General features: G+C 37.4%; 2 protein-coding genes and 1 long non-coding RNA gene across 3 annotated transcripts in view; 1 reads left to right on the top strand and 2 right to left on the bottom strand.

Moving 5' to 3' along the window:
* rbm33b (RNA binding motif protein 33b) overlaps window positions 1-10,222 on the top strand; it is a 40,081-nt gene extending 29,859 nt beyond the window's left edge. The window contains exons 10-12 of the mRNA XM_067452968.1: window positions 1,980-2,129; window positions 9,784-9,818; window positions 9,942-10,222. Of these exons, the coding sequence (XP_067309069.1) occupies window positions 1,980-2,129; window positions 9,784-9,818; window positions 9,942-10,020 (264 nt within the window). The 3' untranslated portion in view covers window positions 10,021-10,222. The remainder of the gene's footprint in view (window positions 1-1,979; window positions 2,130-9,783; window positions 9,819-9,941) is intronic.
* Window positions 4,706-6,249, bottom strand: LOC137089451 (uncharacterized). The gene is made up of 3 exons (XR_010907687.1): window positions 6,192-6,249; window positions 6,025-6,078; window positions 4,706-5,250 (listed from the first exon to the last, which is right to left on the bottom strand). It is a non-coding gene; the product is annotated as an uncharacterized lncRNA (long non-coding RNA).
* A 3,023-nt stretch (window positions 10,223-13,245) lies between the features above and the next one.
* Window positions 13,246-17,637, bottom strand: shhb (sonic hedgehog signaling molecule b). The gene is made up of 3 exons (XM_067453028.1): window positions 16,898-17,637; window positions 15,111-15,372; window positions 13,246-14,468 (listed from the first exon to the last, which is right to left on the bottom strand). Exons 1-3 carry the CDS (start codon window positions 17,204-17,206, stop codon window positions 13,789-13,791), a joined length of 1,251 nt encoding a protein of 416 aa, XP_067309129.1. The 5' UTR covers window positions 17,207-17,637; the 3' UTR covers window positions 13,246-13,788.
* Window positions 17,638-17,840: the final 203 nt, after the last annotated feature.

The following is a 17,840-nucleotide window of genomic DNA, read 5'->3' as shown; positions in this document are numbered from 1 at the left end:
GTTGTAATTTAGTGCTTAAAAAACATTTGCTGATATCTTCGAAACCGCTAGTCCGATCGAGACGAAACCAGCCTCAGAAGTTCGGAAACATAGGTCGATAGCTATACGCTAATGCCCAAATCTCAAAATATTGATAGTAAGGGGTAGTAAAATCCAATCAAAGTCAGGTGTCAGTCATTTTTTACGTGTTTTTTCATATAAATGTCTATAACTCCAAAACAAAATGAAATATTTTCACCAAACTTGACACACATATGTATGGGCTCACTACGAGGACACATAAAAAAATTGGTGGGATTGTGCCTCTTGGTGGCGCTATAATAAAACAAAACATGAAATTCCCATTGACTTCAATGCAGTATTACGGTTTAAAATGCTAATGCTATAATTTAAGAATGCACTAGTGTATCGTTACAAAACTCGGTATGTGTCTTCCGCTCTATGTCCCGAACATATTCAAAAAGTTTCGGGGCAGCGCCACCTTGTGGTCAAAAGTTGTAATAAAATGTACAAAAATGCTAATAACTTTTGATTAAATTAGCCTATTGTAATGAGACTGGTCATAATACATTCATTGGCTCATGCCGAGAAGATAGATACCAATTTTGCCATATTTTGCAAACATATCTGTGCTCCATCTTGTTATTTGTTAAAAATCTACTTTTTCAAACTCATCCTAGACCATTTGTCCGATTTTCACCAAAATTGATCCGTATCGTCTTCAGACCATGCTGACAAATAGTTATGGATTTCGGATTGATAGACAAAACAGTTTTCATATACCACTGCAACAGAGTTGAGCCATGATGCAAAAATTACTCTTGAGGCTGTATCTCTGCAATGCTTTGACATATTGACACCAAACTTTGCATGTGTCATTGTCATCTCAATCTGACTAAACCACATCAGTTTCGTAACAGTGACACCTATTGGTCGAAAGTGATAAACCATTAAACCATTATTATTGACTGTATTTAAAATTTGACTGCTATTTTGCCTAAAATCAACTTAATAGGTCCTTAATGGCTCATTGTTGCAGTTGGCTTGAGACTTCCAGCCATGCTGGCATGTCTTGTCTTCTTCTTTGCGCTTGGCCCCGATAATGGCTGCTTGCAGCTATATTTATTATTATTATTATTATAAATAATTGCACGAAATTAATGCATTGACAACCCTAATGCATTGCCTGATAATACCACAGACTGTCTCATAGATCATGTGGGAAAATTCAATTATGTCCAGGTCTGTTCTCCTGCAGGAAATGTTGTGATGCTGTCTAACATCATAACATAGTCTGTGGGAGGTCCATTGTTGTACATCACTGTAGGCCAGTTGTTTTGACTGCAGGCCTGGGGATGCCCACTGCTTTCCCAGCAGTGTAGTGGTCAGGTGTGACATTGAGCCCTAGCCAGCCGAGAGAGGTGTGGAACTTGAAGCAGAGTCACAGGGACTCCTGATTTGTTTATGCTCATTAAGCTCTGAGGTGGGAGGTGGGACACTCGGCAGGACAACAGGAAGGGTGGATGCGGCATGGGAAGGTCAGGAAGACACATGGAAGTGGACTAAAAATACACTGAGAGTTCAAGTCCATCCTTAGGCCTGCATGCCATCATTAGTGAATAGTGATGAAAAAGAGGAATAGAGAGAAAGAAATTAATATGAAGTGTATTTATGTAATTGTTTAGGAATGTTAGATTCCCTCTTGAATCGATTTTGATGTAGTTTAAGTCAAGTGGAATATTCAGTACACATGACGGTGATGTAGTTTGGTCTGTTTCTGTTGCTTTTTTCTCTCAGATTAAAACTTTGGATAAGAATAGAATGGGACAGGCATAATAATATTTGTGTACAATACATTATCTTCAACATTTCTCAAACAAAATGATGATAAGTATTTTAAGAATAGTATACAGAGATTGATGCATGTGATCCTATACTTTTTAACATTCCTATTCTTTTTTGTTGTTGTCACATCACAGATGAGAGAAGAGACTAAAGCTGCGAGTGAAAGAAAAGCCAGAACTGTCACCTTCAGAATGCCGGATTCATCTCCACCTTCATATCTGCAACATGGGCTAAACAGTCCCACAGAAAAGAGAGGATCTGGCCCAAACCAGTCCCAGGACAAGGTAAATGTGTTTCTGTCCTTATCCTGTTGTAAACTTGGGCAAGTGCTGCTTGGTCCTCATCACTCGTTTTCCTTATTTCTGTTCTGTTTGCCAGTGGAACTTGTTAATTAAGTATCTGGGAGTTTTAACTCTTAAGGTGCAATCACATTAGCAAAATTTTCGGCAATATTTTACAGGCCAAAAAGGTAAATTATCAATTTTTAATAGATGCATGAATCTTAGAAGTCACATTTAAACCAAGCAGTTTTCTTTTGGTCAATGCGGAAAATTATCATCCTAAACTCTTGCTGAACACAACTTTTTTACTCTTTTGTGTGAAATGAATTGAAATTACTGGATTTTGCTCATGAAATTTTGACGCCTTTAATCAGGGTAGACACCATATTTAAAGGGGTGGTTGCTTGGATTTCATTTTTTCTAACTTTAGTTAGTGTGTAATGTCTCTGCTTAAGCATAAACAGTATCTGCAAAGTTACAACGCTGAAAGTTCAATGAAAACGGAGATGTTGTCTTTTAAAGTTATAGCAGTTTTATTGCTTACGATAATGTCCGGTTTGGACTACAAACAACTTCTTCCCGGGTTGGTGACATCATAAACCCTTGCTAGTCTCCGCAGATGTGACTTCTGGCTGTAATGGTAAGGGGCGTGGCGTTTCCGGCAACCTGTGCTTGGCACTTCAGCCAATAAAAATACAGGAAACTACATTTGGCCATCTAACCAATCTAAGACCATCGCATTTTTCGGCGGGATGGGTTTCATAGAAGCAGGAAGCAAATGAGCCGTTCAAAGGACAGTGGAGACAGCGGTGTGGTAAAATATAAGACAAATACGGCGTTAAAAAAAAGAAATAGAAGTATTAAGACATGTTATGCTGCGCGTCATAAACAACCAAGCCTAGAAAAAAACATTCAATAGACAAAAACTAAATTTTCCAGTTTTGAAAGTTGTGAGTTTTGAAAATGACATGAAAAGGCCACCGTAGCTTCTCTATGTGCTTAGAAAAGGAGGGGTGAGCGCCTGAGAGTTGGGTGGTTGCAATGCACAACCTCACCACTAGATTCTGCTAAAATGTACACACTGCACCTTTAATAGTCATTCATTTTAGTTATGGCATGATAAATTTGAACATGGATTTTTTTATTTTACATGTATACATAGATTTTCATGAAACATTAGGTCATGAATGTTTGCCTCAAAACTGGAAATGTAGTGGTAAAAATGTGTATGAACCCTATTTATACAGTGCCTGCCATTTTAGAAACACAGTAACATTTTCATCCTCAAAAAATTCAGTATGGCGCCAACTCTAAGGTCTTTAGGATCCGTTGACCACACTGTGTCCGTTCCTTACAGCCTCATTTCCATTAGTGTAAAATTAAACATGGCGTCTAACCCCACAAAGGTGTATTCTTTTGTTAGTCAATAGAGTAAAAAAACATTGAGGCATCTCGTCCGTATTGAAACATCAGCAGACGCCAGAAGGGCAAACTAAATTGGCCGTCTCGGCGTGCGCCTGGCGCTCGCTGCAGGTTGTTGTTCAGGGGCGAGGTAGAGTCGGAGAGGGCCAGATGGGCAGTGCCCACTTGGTGCCTGGCAAACAGACGAGCAGTAGAGCGGGAAGAGGGGGAGAGGATGGGCAAGACTGCAGACCTGGTGTCAGTTGAAGGGCTTTCTTCATCAACCGCTGGGGTCCATCTGAAAAACCTGCTGATGTCTGTAAGATCCATTCAGGTAGGTCAAATCTCCGCTCCCCCCCAACTCCCCCACTCACTGTCAGGCCCGTCTACTCACCCTGGAAAGCTGATACGATCAGTGCAATTTACTGTGAAACAGCTTAACCCCTTTGTGAAAGTTAGTGCGGTTAATGACACGCTGTCCTGGTGCAGACGTTTAAAGTAAACTTAAATGAGCAGGCAGTATCACAAGGTTGGCCCTGCATTCTTCTGCCCTTGGTGTTTGTCACCTTGGAAACATCTTCAACGTCTCATATTTTGAGGTCTTCTAAAATGTTTCTAGTGATGTTGTCGGAAGTTTGTCTGATGGATATAAATGTTCTTTCATTCAGGTTAGCCACCTTCAATTTCTTCTTCAGCTACTGCTACTGCCAAACAACACTACTGAGGAGACAGGTCTAACTGCAGAACCGCAGAACCCATATACGTCACTCACAACAGTCTGAGGGCGACAACAGCGCCACGCCACAGTCTCATGCCGGAAGTGGGCGGAGCTGATTTATCTTCGCATACATTGCTCTATTTGGAGCGTTTCAAGCCCAAAGTTTAAACGATGTTAATAATGTCAAGTATTTAATTAATAAGTTCTAATTGAAGATAGATAGAGAGATGATAGATAGGCTAGATAGATATACTCACTCATAGTTAAATCATATAAATATGTTTTAAAATAAACAATACTGGATATTAATACAAAATCAAATAATTTACGTTAAAAAATGTATTTATAAAAAAACATTGTAACGTTTTTAAAGTAAAAAGTTGCTATTATTTTTTATTTATTTATATTATGTCTTAAATATTATATTAGATAAACTGAAAACAAATCTTAACACACAAAAAATGAAAACAAAGATTGAGCATTTGAACATTTATTTTTATGACACAATATATTTGTTTTTTACTCAAGCATCTCAGAATAAACCTTTTTTTCATAGTATATAATATATATTACACAATTCTACACTGTTATGCATGATTCAGATTAATCAAACAAACCCCAAAACACACAGAAATTGTTTAATTTTATAAAATGTTCCTTAAAAATCCCCTTAAGTAGCAAAGGCATCATATACTAGCTTGGGTTTGCTTTAAAAAAAATACACAATCAGACCAAGGGGAATAAATTGAACTAAGTTGAAAGTTATTGCACAGCAGGTACATGACAAATTAAATCTAAAATAAATGTAACCTCTATAAACATTGACAACTGTCTCTTTGGCCAGTTGTCGGTCAACCATTCAGACTGTGAAAGTTGAAGGGCTTTTTCCTAGTCTTCCACTTTCAAATTTCAGAAATCATGGCTCTTCCACTAAACTGTTGAAAACGTTTGGTTGTTCCACAGTCTTTACACTGCAGTGCAGAGGTCTTCTGTGATCCGTGGCTCCTTCATGAGACAAGGGTACAAAAAATTGGATTAAATGTTGGAAGTGTTTTAACAATATCGTGTGTTGAAGTCAGGATGTAGCATGTATAATAAAGTTGTGAAATTCAGTTTCTCATGTCTAAATTTCTGACATAAATGATACCCTGTCACAATCAAATTAATTAACCATTTTCAGTTCAAAATGTATACAGAAATTAAAGGCAAGCACTTCATAGGGCTTCTCACACTGAGCTTATCGTCATTCTAAACACACTTTTAACCTCGGGTAAAGTAATATTTCACACTTTTATATTTACGTGCTTTGGACAGTCACTGAAACACTGCACTCTATATAAATAATAAAGTCAACATTGAAGAGGAAAAACATCAAATGCAAACAGAAAACGCAATTGCAGCGAAGAAGAGACCATTTAAATTATTGTATAGTCTGAAATGTCCATTCAGGATAAACTTGTAATACAAGGACATGCAAAGCTTGAGCATTTATGAAAACATATTGTGTGCAGTGCAGTGTCTGTCAGTGACCCTGATACTGCACATATGTTATCCCATGGTTTAGTAAAGTGTATGTGTGGAACGGCAGTGTATGAATACCCAGGATTAATTGTTCATCTCAGGTAAATGATGATCAGTGTGAAACATGAAGCAAGATAACCCAAGATTCTGTATACCCGGAGTTTACTATTTCAAGTGTGAAAAGCCCACATGTTTTTTATCCTAATGAAGGGAAGCTTGTATTTAAAAAAAAAATTACCTTTTCCTTCTCTTTCTTACCATTAACATGAAGATCATACTGTCAATAGAGCCATCCAACTGTTGTGGAACAGTCTAAAACAATTGAACATTATAGAATAGAAGAACATTCCTGGAAAATGTGACATATAACAACACACTATCTGTATAAGTAGCTTATGTCTTTATTAGAGCCTTTTAAAACTAACCTTGTTTTTGATCAGCTTCCATTATCCTGGGTGACATTCTGATTGTCAATTTACTGCAACAAAATCAAACAGATAATGCTTGGTTGTGTACTTAATTTAATTTTAATGGGACACATTCAAACACATGAAATAGTGTTTGCATTTTGTTAGCTTAAGCACTATATATATATATATATATATATATATATATATATATATATATATATATATATATATATATATATATATATATATATATATAATACACAACACAACACAAATAAACTTGATAGATTAAAACCACAACACAAAACAGCTGTTTACCGTGTTCTCTTCTTCCGCCGTGCCGATTGTTGTTTTCGTGAACTCCGCCCACTTCCGGCATGAGACTGTGGCATGGCGCTGTTGTCCTCAGACCGTTGTGAGTGACGTATATGGGTTCTGCGGTTCTGCAGTTGGTTATTATTGCTACTGAGAGCAGCCAATACAGAAAGTGTAAACAGCCGCCTACACAAGACACATTTAAAAACTATGAAGCACAACACAATGGAACAAAATGCAAGGTTCTCGTAATTAACTATGAATGGTTAACTTTACTGCCACTGTAATTTAATATCTTTGAATTTTTTTATTTGGGGGCAAATCTTTATATCTCCTTAGCAAATAATGATGTATGCGATTTGTTTATTTAATCGGCATATCATAAAAAATATATATATGACAAAAATTTAATTTTTCATTTTTTCAAATTTCACAAACATTTCAAAAGTTTGGGGTTGGTAAAATCTTTTAGTGTTGTAGTCTTTTATGCCCACCAATGCTGCATTTATTTAACATGTTGTTAAAACTTTAGGTTAAATGTGTAATATATTAGGCATCATGCATTAACCATGAACAATACCTTTACAGCATTTAGTAATCTTGGTTATTGTTGATCTCTGCATAATAATATATGAATTAATGTATGATCAACAAACATGAAGTAACAACTAATAGTATTATTTTTTTTTAAGTTTCCAATGCAAATATACTGTAAAAACGATACAGATGCTATATTATTACAATTTAAAATAGCTGTTTCTATTTTAAAATATCTTAAAATGTAATTTATTCCTTTGATGGCAAAGATGATTTTTCATCAGCCATAGTGACATGATCCTTCAGGAATCGTTCTAATAAATTTTTATTATTATTATCAATGTTAAAAACATGTTTTTGTGGAAACTGTTATAGTTTTAGTATTATTTTTTTTTGTCCAAACGAAAATCATTAATTTGAACTAAAAACATTTTGCTGCATTAAAAACATCTGACATTTTGATCATTTACATGCATCCTTGCTTAATTAGTACTTGTGTTATATTGTGTTATAGTTGTGTTATAGTGTATATTTATACATTAAAATGACCCTTTATTAATAAAATGCTGTTATTTTTGTTCATTGTTATTTCAAGATGCCAAATGTATTAGACTATGTTAATGAATTTAACCTTAATATAGTGTTACTGTTAAATGCTGTTCAGTTCAACTATTAAGTATCAAGAATCCTAAATGAAGCAATGAGTTACAGCACTAAGTAAGAAAGACAGGTGAGGCAAGAGCACACGTGAGATTAAAAGAAACTTGACAGAAGCAGAGACAGAAACAATGCCACTATCCGAAATGAACAATAATACATATTTAAGAAAGGAAGTTAATGGGGAGACTGTCTGTTAAAGTATCTCGTTTGACCTAACAGTATATGGCATCTTCTCTACTGGTTCTCAGCACTGATACCTACTTCATCTGTTCAGAGAGAACAGAATACATTTTTGGCTTTGATATGTTATTACTTGTAATGCACAAGCCCCTCAGATGACTGAGCAGGAAGTAGGAAGCTCTGAGGATGAAGTATTCCCCCATAGTTCCCAATCCTTACTGCAGCCAATCACCTGCTGTTGCCTGGTCTGTTGATGTGCCTGTCTGCACAGTATGACTTTATCCCTGGTGTATGCGGATCTAAAGGCTTGACGGGGTTGAGAGGCGTTCGGCTGTCATGTCGTGCATTACTGCACAGAGAGTGAGAGGTGATTGTTCACTCGCTGACACAGAGGCATCATAGCACAGCCTTGAGCAATGCTTGCACGGCAGTCATCTGAATCACAGCTTTTATATGTGTTTTGCTCTGTGTGTAATGTGTAGGTGTGTTTTTTTTCTTCTTCTTCCAGATTAAACCATCCCCCCCCCCCCCCCGTGGCTGTCACAATGCATTATATTTGGTTAGCTGATAAACTAATTGGCTGTTCTCTTAATTCAATGAAAATATAATTATAAAATGAGGATTAAGAAATGTAGTTTTGAATAAAAGTAGAAATTACACCATTACTTATCATGGTGTTAGTACATAATCATTATTTTATCATTACTAGGATTAGTGTTCATTATGTTCTTCTTCACTTATCTTAACATAAGTGATTGGAATAGTCTTGGTGAGATATGAAAGCATATGAGCCTCTTAAATCTGAATATGCAGTTCCCGAAGCTGCATCCTAGTTCATTTTATAATTTCATAAAGGTCCACTAGAGGGCAGTCTTAGTCGACTTGTTGAGCTCTAGGTAAGGCTGAAGGGACAATTTGCTGTGATATTTATTATACTTGTGAAATGTTGTGACTTTGAGTATCAATATTTGATGGATACTTTAAAAAATGTATTTTTTAAATGTATTGTTTGAATCAGCTCCAAAAGCAATATTTGTATTTTTCATGTTTTGTTCTTTATAAAACTTATAGTAACTATAACTATAGTAAAGCAAGTGACTGAAATTTTCAGAATTAATTTTTTTTTAAACTTTCATCTGCACTGCATTTATTTAAACAAAAATACAGTAAAAACAGCAATACTGTGAAATATTACTTAAAAAATAACTGGATTCTAATTTAATAGGTTCCTAATGTGCTGATTTGGTCCTCAAGAAACATTTCTTATTATTCCGGATGTTAAAAGCACTTGTGCTGCTTAATATTTATGTGGAAACCATGATAAATATTTTTAAGCTTTGATGAATAGAAAGTTCAAAGAAGCAGCGTTTATTTGAAATATTATAAAAGTCTCTACGGTCTCTTTTGATGAGCAATTTAATCCATCCTTGCTAAAATGAAAGTATTAAGGATTTATATACTATCCATCATATGCTTTGAGAGTTTGAGCCTATGTATTTAGCATTCACTTGGTTGAATCTATTTTAGATGTGATCAATGAAACAATCTGTGCGTGCTGACAGGACGGGATCTACACAAAAGGCATTGACAAGTATTCGCTATATATTAAGATCTATACCACCCACAGCGTCCTGCGGTGACCAAACCGCTACCTGGAATGTTAAAACGAGCGGCCATTACATGCAACATTGGTTCTCAGTGGCTTCTAATGAGCTGGATGTTTTATGATGTCACAAGTATTACAACAACACCACTGACCCTGACAAGCAGCAGGCCCGCTGTCACCCTATAAAAGTGGACAGAGTACACTACTGGAACGTGATAATGGGCGCCAGCCCGGCATTATTACTTTTTAATGAGTGTCCCACAGGGGTCATAGCTTTGATCTGACCTTTATAACCTTCTCTTGACACAGGTGGCTGTCAGGGGAAACGAACGCAGTGCTTTCATGTAAGTAGACTCCATAGTTTCCCAGCATGTTCTCCTTTCATTCATATTTGTTTATGTGGTATTGGGTAGCATATACCATGATGCTCTTTTTTTTTCTCCCTCCTTTTGTCTCGGCTATTATAGACCCTTCAGTTCCGGTGTGAAAACAGAGCCTGTTACTGCTCAAACCTGTGTCAGCTTCATAGTAAGACTGAACCACTGAATCTCTCGGAGGTCAACCCTATCCCATAGCATGCTGAGTAGTATATTTGTTGTGTTCTTCCAGTTTTGCCAGCATTTTTGTTAGGATGTGATGTTTGCCTTTTTTGTGATTTGTTGAAGACAGTGGTTTGGTTGTTGCATACATTTTGCTCCTTGAGTTCCATTAAATACATACTGCATGGTCCTAGGTTGGCTGTTCATCTAATTTAGTAAATATAAGATATAAGAAACACTTATATTAAGTTATATGAATTTTGTATAACAATTTTATGCAGTCACTCTTATGCATTATTCCTCATAAATGTTTTTAAATTTAGTAAAGCTGTGTGTCTGTGGACATTGCAGATAAAAATGACCTATAAAAACAAAGGCGCATCATGATGGCGATAATAGCCTGCTGAAAACTGCCAATAGTGACAAAACACCTGTTTTCTATTCCCCCAACAATATTATCTAAAGCACATTGTTTGAGACAGGCACACACTTAAAGGGATAGCTCACACAAAAATTAAAAAAAAAATTAAAACAACTTTGGAACATCTTGAGGGTGAGTAAATGATGACAGAAGTTCACTTTTGGGGGAACTATCCCTTTAATTACTTAGAATATCAGATGTTTTTCCTGATCTTTCTGCCTAGGGCACATGGTTTTCCTCATGCAGCTGTGTAGCACCATCTAGTGGCCAATTTGCTTGAGTTTTTTCAATCTATTAATCAATTGTGCTTTAATTTTTACATGTTAATGTTTTTAGAGAGAAGACTTTTGTTTATAACTTTTCTAAATATATTCAAGCAGGCTGTTAATTAGTTTACATTTTTGAAATAGTTATGTTTCATTCGTTTCCTGCTCTGTGTATCATTTTAAAACCATATTCTTAGGCGATTGTAGTTTGAATATTAAAAAAAAAATATATATATATATATATATATATATATATATATATATATATATATATATATATATATATACATACATATTCCTTAGATAATTTGAGAAATTCAACCGGTTTTAACAAATTCAAAGTTAAGTTTTCAAATGCTCATGGAGCTGTTGATTTAACATAAAAAAGGAAAACAAAAAGAAAAAAACATACCTTCCATCTGAAATCACACAGACCACTGAAAGAATACATGGTTCACTGCTTCTTGGATACAACAAGACCGCCTCATCTATTGTGCTCCGTCTTTTGCTTGCAACAGATGTTGCATTCTGAGATATTTTCCAAGACTCTAACGTCTTGTCTTAGGGAATGTCAACATTTGCAGAGAGTGGCCCTGCTCTAATCCGGCAGACTGTGGGATAGAGGGAGGATTAGGGGCGAGTTTGTTTTCCTGGTCCCCTGGAATGTTCCTTTAGCAGTGCTTTTGTACCTGGGCCGGGCCCAAGGTCATCCCTCTGTCTCCACGCAGCTCCTTTTGTGTCTTCCAGCAAGTCTCAACCGCACAGAGTCAACACCGCTCCCTCCTCAAAAGCAGAATGTGAGTGGAATTTCAATCCTTGTCGCAACACTCTTTAAATGTTACTTACTTTTCTCATTAAGCAATTTGAGTCCCCCGCCCCACCACCACCACCAATGTTGTGTTTGACTAAAATGTTGAGGGAAAAAGATCAGCATACCAGTGTATCTCCCAGCCTGTCTGCATCATTCATCACAGGTTTTGTGCCTGGTGTGTGATTGAAGTCTGATGGATTAACTGACTCAGGTGGGCAGTGTTATTGAGATAGTCACTGTTTGAACTTGTGCCAAAGTTGAGCTTCATTGCTTTCAATTATTTTAGAGCTTTACGTGAATGAGCCTTTCTACATCTCTACATAAGCTCTTGTATAATGTCTTGAACGCCTTTGACTTGTCTCCATTCCCATCTACATTACCAGTACTTTACCAATAAGTGCAGTTGAAACTGGTGTTTTTTTTCACTAAGCCTTTTTGTGGCTATTTTCTAGACTAAACATGTGCTCATTTATATTTCTTAGTCATCATATCAAAGGTTACATAGGGAAGAGCTACTTTATTCTTGTAATGCGCAAGCTTTTCTTTTTCTTTCCGCTACAGATCCGCATAGTATTTAAGGCTGCACTTTATTTTACAGTATGTGCACTTACATCTTCTTACAGTGTACAGTGTCAGGTACATAGTTATTACCCCATTATTTAAATAATAAGTACATGGGGAAGAGGACTGAAAAATGAAGTGTTACTGTAATTAATGTAGTCGTCTCAGGAGCATTTTCATTCAGTATGCAAACTTGACCAACCCAAAGGAATGTCTACTCTTAAAAATAATGTTTTTTGTTTCGTTTTTTATTGTCATTGATGGTTTCATGAAGAACCTTTAACATCCACTGAACCTTTCCGTTCTGCAAAAGGTTCTTTAAAGTGGAGGTTCTTTAGATTGTTTAAATGTTTTACACAAAGAATAAGAACAGTTCACTGTAAGGTAATCTGGGTAGGCAAAAATGGTTCTTCTATATGGCATCCCTACTAAACGCCCTTCTGGAATTTTTAAATGTGTAGTAGCCTATAGGGAGTATTATTATTATTATTATTATTATTATTATTATTATTATTATTATTATTATTATTATTATTATAGGCCCACTTCATGTAGACAGGGTGTGGATTTACATATTTAAAAGATTTAAATACAATGTCGCAAGCTATTTCAAACCTAAGGATAACCTTGCTCTGTTTGAGAAAATATGCCGTGATATTACCTGTCGTCAGAAGGAAACCTGGAGCGCAGTGTGACAGAGCCGTAAAGACCCAGTAGATGTCGCACTACATACGCCTAACAGCTAATCAGCTGTCAGATACTCTTTACTGTGGACATTACACGCATCATTATGTGCAAAATGCTTATTTTGTTGGGGTATCAAATTTCTGTTACAGTGCAACAGAAAGTATTGGTTATGAAACGGTAACAGTGGCGACAGCTAATGGTAACGCTTTGAAATTGGTGATCTGGGTTTTTACCTAAGATATTGTTAATATTTTAAAAAATGTTGTTGAAAGGCTTACTGAAACTCTCGAGTGGTTTTAGATATATCACTTTAAGTATGTTAAGTACACTTTAAAAACAAACAAAATATTAATGTTTGTTTTAGTTGTCTTTAAAATAGGCCTATTTGATGGTGAGCTGATGCGCAAAAGACATTTAAGCCCCAAATTAAAAGTCGACTCCTGAAAGCCATCGAATCATTTGCATAATTCGTACCATAAATTTATTTTGAGTATTTTTGTCAAGAAATGTACATTTAAACAAAAACTGTTAGTGTAGTGAATACACAAACGTTGAAACAGTGGTCAAAACAACGACACTTGACATACTCGACATAATGACATGAACAGTTCGTTGATACATCGCAACTGTTTAAATAAGTTTACCACGCATCCGTACTTTACACTATTTCAAATAACGAAATATGATTCTGTAAATACTTTTAGATCTGTCAAAAATCTAATATACAAATCTGTGTATAAAAATATAATTTGAGCGCCATCTTATGCTTATCCAATAAAATAGAACAGTCGGTTGCACACTGCACAGCCCTGTAAGTTCAATGCTTTCTCTTATTTCCTATAATCTCTTGTAGGTTTCACGAAATGCGCAACAACAAACAAAAATAAACGGTCACATCATGCTTGAATCGGTGTGTACGTTTTCGGAAACAGATGATGATCAATACAAATAAATTATTGAGTGAACACTTTAAGGCTTTTCTTACAGAAAATAAAGATACATTTGAGTCTGATGCCCACAGCTGGAGTCTCAACTCAAGTGTGAACTCCCGAGTGGATGGAAAGAGTCACTGTCCAGCAGCCAAGAGCCGATGTGAAACAGCATATTTGAGTACCAGTGGATGCCGTCCTCCTGAAAAGTGACGTTTGAATCACGAGCCGGAAAAAGCCACGTCATCAGCTTGTGACTTAACCTGACCGGTACAAAAGCCCAGTGTGCCCATGTGTGGTTCTCAATGACCGCGTAGCACGATGCCAGCACCTGATTCACTATTATGGTCCCGTGAGCCGTGACTGGCGCGTAAGAGCCCTGGTGCTCTTCGGTGTAAATCCTCTTCACTGTAACGCTCTTGAGGGTCTTGCGTGTGCCATCCGACACTAAAACCTTATCTCCTGGCTTCACGTTGCTGGCAAATGTTGCTGTTGCACCCGAACCAGCCGAAGCGTTTCCTGTGAAGACTAGGTGCGCGGCCGTGAGGGTGAGCTTTGTAAAAGGCTCTGACGTCTCGATGGCGACGAACTGCCTTCTCGTCTTCGGATCGTGGTCGATGAACATAATGAAGTCGCTTAATATGACATTTCCTCTGTCGTCGGCTGCTAAAACCCGGTCGCCCACTTTAAGATCTCTGATGGGTTTCCTCCTCCCGTCTGCAAGTGTCACAGTACCCGATCCAGGAAAGCATCCCCCTGATTTAGCAGCGACCGAATTTTCTGTACAATATAGACAAAAGGAATGCATTTATAAAGCACTTCACAAAAATCGATGCATTGACAACGGTTTTGACATGGTGGTGCTGATATGGAAATAATACAAACTCCAGACTGTCAAGAAACAAGGGATGAAACGCTTGCCTGGGGATTCTGGCTCCTGAATTAACACAAAGTGATCAGGCATTGTCATTTAAATTGAGCCTACAGACTTTGCTTTTCCCTGATCCCTTTCGTTTTGTATAGGCTAACTGTTTGCGCAGGTGCAGAAATCCCAACGAGCAAAGTCGCGCACCATAGTCTAGCGCAATTTACCGCATTTAACACTTCGTGTAGCTAAAGGTTTGTCATTATATTTCAGTTATAGAAAGGAATGTTGCTTTTGTTTAGAAACCCCAATTTCTTGATGTTTTAAAGGTGTTTATTTTCCTCTTAGGAACTTTAGGATATTTGAGGTGACAGTGTCAAGAGCTTCTCCAATGTGCAATCTGAAGAACACCAAATTATGCATCATTCTTTTTATGTTCTGTAGCTATGTTTCTCAAATTACGCACATTAATATAATGAAATATTTAAACCATGCATCTATGTAGCATAAGCTGCATCATGAGTAGCCTACATGCCAGCTAATGACGTTGCTCTCACCTGCTTTGACGGAGCAGTGTATGTGGGCTTTAGATTCGTAATAGACCCAGTCGAATCCTGCCTCCACTGCAAGCCTAGATAGCATCCCATACTTGCTTTTATCCCTGTCTGAGGTAGTGATGTCCACCGCGCGTCCCTCGTAGTGCAAAGATTCTTTGGAATGGTGACCATCCTCATCCCAGCCTTCAGTGACGCGCAGCTTCACGCCCGGCCACTGGTTCATGACGGATATCGCCAACGAATTTAACTTGTCCTTACAGCGCTGAATGAGTGAGAGAGGCAGGGTGTCAATACTTACAATACCGTTTAATAGTGTCAGAAGATTTACTGAATGTTTAGAGGTAAATAATACAAATAAATAAAAAGGTCTGTCGGTCCTCCTCTCCAAGACGCATCTGCGGCTATCCGACAAAATAAGTGACGTTATTGTTGTTTCGGTGTTTTTAAGATAAATATTCTTGCAAAGTGTTGAATATACTTGTCAATTGATGTCGTCATTTCAGAATTAGGTTGATTTTAATCTACCTTATTGAAATTTGATATTACAAAGCGCAGTTAGCCTACAATCATATACATCAGTAAGCACATTGTCGGTCTTAGTTTGTGCGTAAAAAATGCGTGCGATGGGGAAATCGTTTATTGCCATAGGTCAAGAGCGCAGACTCCAGACCGACCGATCAATAATCGAGAGGAGTAAATAGAGCTGAAAATTCAAGTTCTTTCTCTCAGCCTGTGCAGCAGCAATCGATTAGAGAGACGCTGCCCAATGATTCGCTTAACTGCAGATGTTGCTTTAATTAAATGCCAGTGTCTTCTATGGCACTGTGGACGTGTGCAGTGGCACGTTGCTTACTTTTCTGGAGATTGTAAGAGAAAATGTGTTGTAATTGGCTTCAAATAATTATCCTAAAGCATTTTCATCAGAGAAAGCAGTCGAGCAGCTGAGAGGAATGCAACAAGACGCGCTCACCACGGGAGCCGCTATTATCCAATACTAGAGGCGCAACATCAGTGACAAATATCACTTCTGACCCACATTTTCTATTAAGAAGACAATAAAAGCAGGTCATTGGATTTATTCATATACAGACACGCAGAAGTGATCTTGAGGGAACGTATTAATTGATCGGGCAAACCAGAAGAAAAAAATATTACGCAATGCTTACGATCTGTGGAGGCGGGGTGTTTCGTGTATTTAATTATGTTATTAAATGTCAGAAGCCTGTTTGGTAAGAAAAAAAAAAACTTATGCTCAGCACATGCTTTCAACCACTAACACTAAATTATACAACGGTGCTTGTTTTGCACCAATGTCAAAGATAGAAGATCCTGCTAATTTCCAGGGCAAAGAATGGTCATTTCATTAAAATTAAATTGAATATTACGAATATTTAAGTTCCATGTAAAGTCTTAAATATGCAAATGTTCACATGAGATCGTGTTGGAGCACTTTAGTCCAGCAACCTGTAAAAATGTATATACTGCTATGCAGTGCGCCAGATTGCCAATATTTAAAGTTTTAGTCAAAGTGCCTGGGACCTAAGTAAAGTTTTTACAGCCTGGTGCAATATGAGAACCTATTAATAGTTACACTAATAACTTTTTATTCTCTAGTTATGTAATAAAACACCCATGCTCTGTTCCGGCGCGTTAAAAGCACATATGCTAATATACTGATCAATATACCAATCATTTTAATAATTTTCAAAAGCCATACGAAAATGTACAGTCATAAATTGAGATCCATTATTAATGGTCTAGGCAATTACGCACGCATGAGTCCATACCTTGGTCATCATTCTGTCAGCCTTTGTGTTTTCCTCGTCTTTAAAGATGATATCGGGATTATAATTCGGAATCAACTCATTATATCTCTCTGAATGCCTTTCGATTTTGCCTTCGTATTTGCCGCTGGCCCCAAGCGTTTTCTCCGCAACGTTGGGAATGAATTGCTTGTAAGCCAACGGGGTTAATTTCTTTGGGTGCCTTCGGTTTCCATACCCTCTACCAGGACCACATGCTAATCCACAAGGCGTCAAAAGCAGGCTGATAAAACACAGAAAGGCAATTTGCTTCAGGTGCTGCCTTACGTCCATGACGTTAAATGATCTCTTCGGATCTGTAAAGTTTAGTCACTCACAGCAGGGTCTTCTCGCGCGTGCCGGATGGATGCTACCCAACGACCACTACCGAAGCAGGTGCAATAACGACCGCTCTCGATAGCCACTGACTGAGCACATTGGAGGTTGGCTGTCACTGGTAAGTGGGAGACGAAAGAGCGACTTAGTTTGACGGGAGGTAGGGTCAGACGCTTATGAGTAGAGGCAGTCTACCCATATGAATTACAGAGCAAATCTATGGCAGGGGGAGGGAGTCTATTGACTCGACGGAGTGCCGTCCAACTATGATGCCATCCGAGCAAAGACTGAATCCATACCTCCCTCATTTCTGCAGAAATTACACGAACGCATGCGTTGCCATGGCAAACTCTAGTTTACTGGGCTAAATGTGAATAAAGTTAGCTTGCAGTATTGGAAGCAGTTTCAAATGAGCAGAAATAAGAAACAAAAATACCATCAGAATTGCATTTCAAATCAGCCCCTTTAAAATACCTTTCATTTAGTTTTAGTGCACTCTTTTCTAAACAATGCATGTCATAAATCAGACTGCATCCTGCTTCTTAACAGATTATTATTATTGTTTGATTATAGGTCAATGTGCAAAAGTGGA

The sequence above is a fragment of the Pseudorasbora parva genome, chromosome 9, assembly GCF_024679245.1.
Source record: "Pseudorasbora parva isolate DD20220531a chromosome 9, ASM2467924v1, whole genome shotgun sequence".
In the NCBI taxonomy this organism is placed as follows: domain Eukaryota; kingdom Metazoa; phylum Chordata; class Actinopteri; order Cypriniformes; family Gobionidae; genus Pseudorasbora; species Pseudorasbora parva.
This window is presented reverse-complemented; position numbering and strand designations above follow the sequence as displayed.

What these genes read in the sequence shown, in the direction of transcription:
- shhb (XM_067453028.1), bottom strand. Translation starts at nt 17,206, where the DNA reads ATGGACGTAAGGCAGCACCTGAAGCAAATTGCCTTTCTGTGTTTTATC. An exon ending in CTGACAGAATGATGACCAAG is followed by an intron (nt 15,373 to 16,897) that starts GTATGGACTCAT and finishes TCACTCATTCAG; the next exon opens with CGCTGTAAGGACAAGTTAAA. An exon ending in ACACTGCTCCGTCAAAGCAG is followed by an intron (nt 14,469 to 15,110) that starts GTGAGAGCAACG and finishes TATATTGTACAG; the next exon opens with AAAATTCGGTCGCTGCTAAA.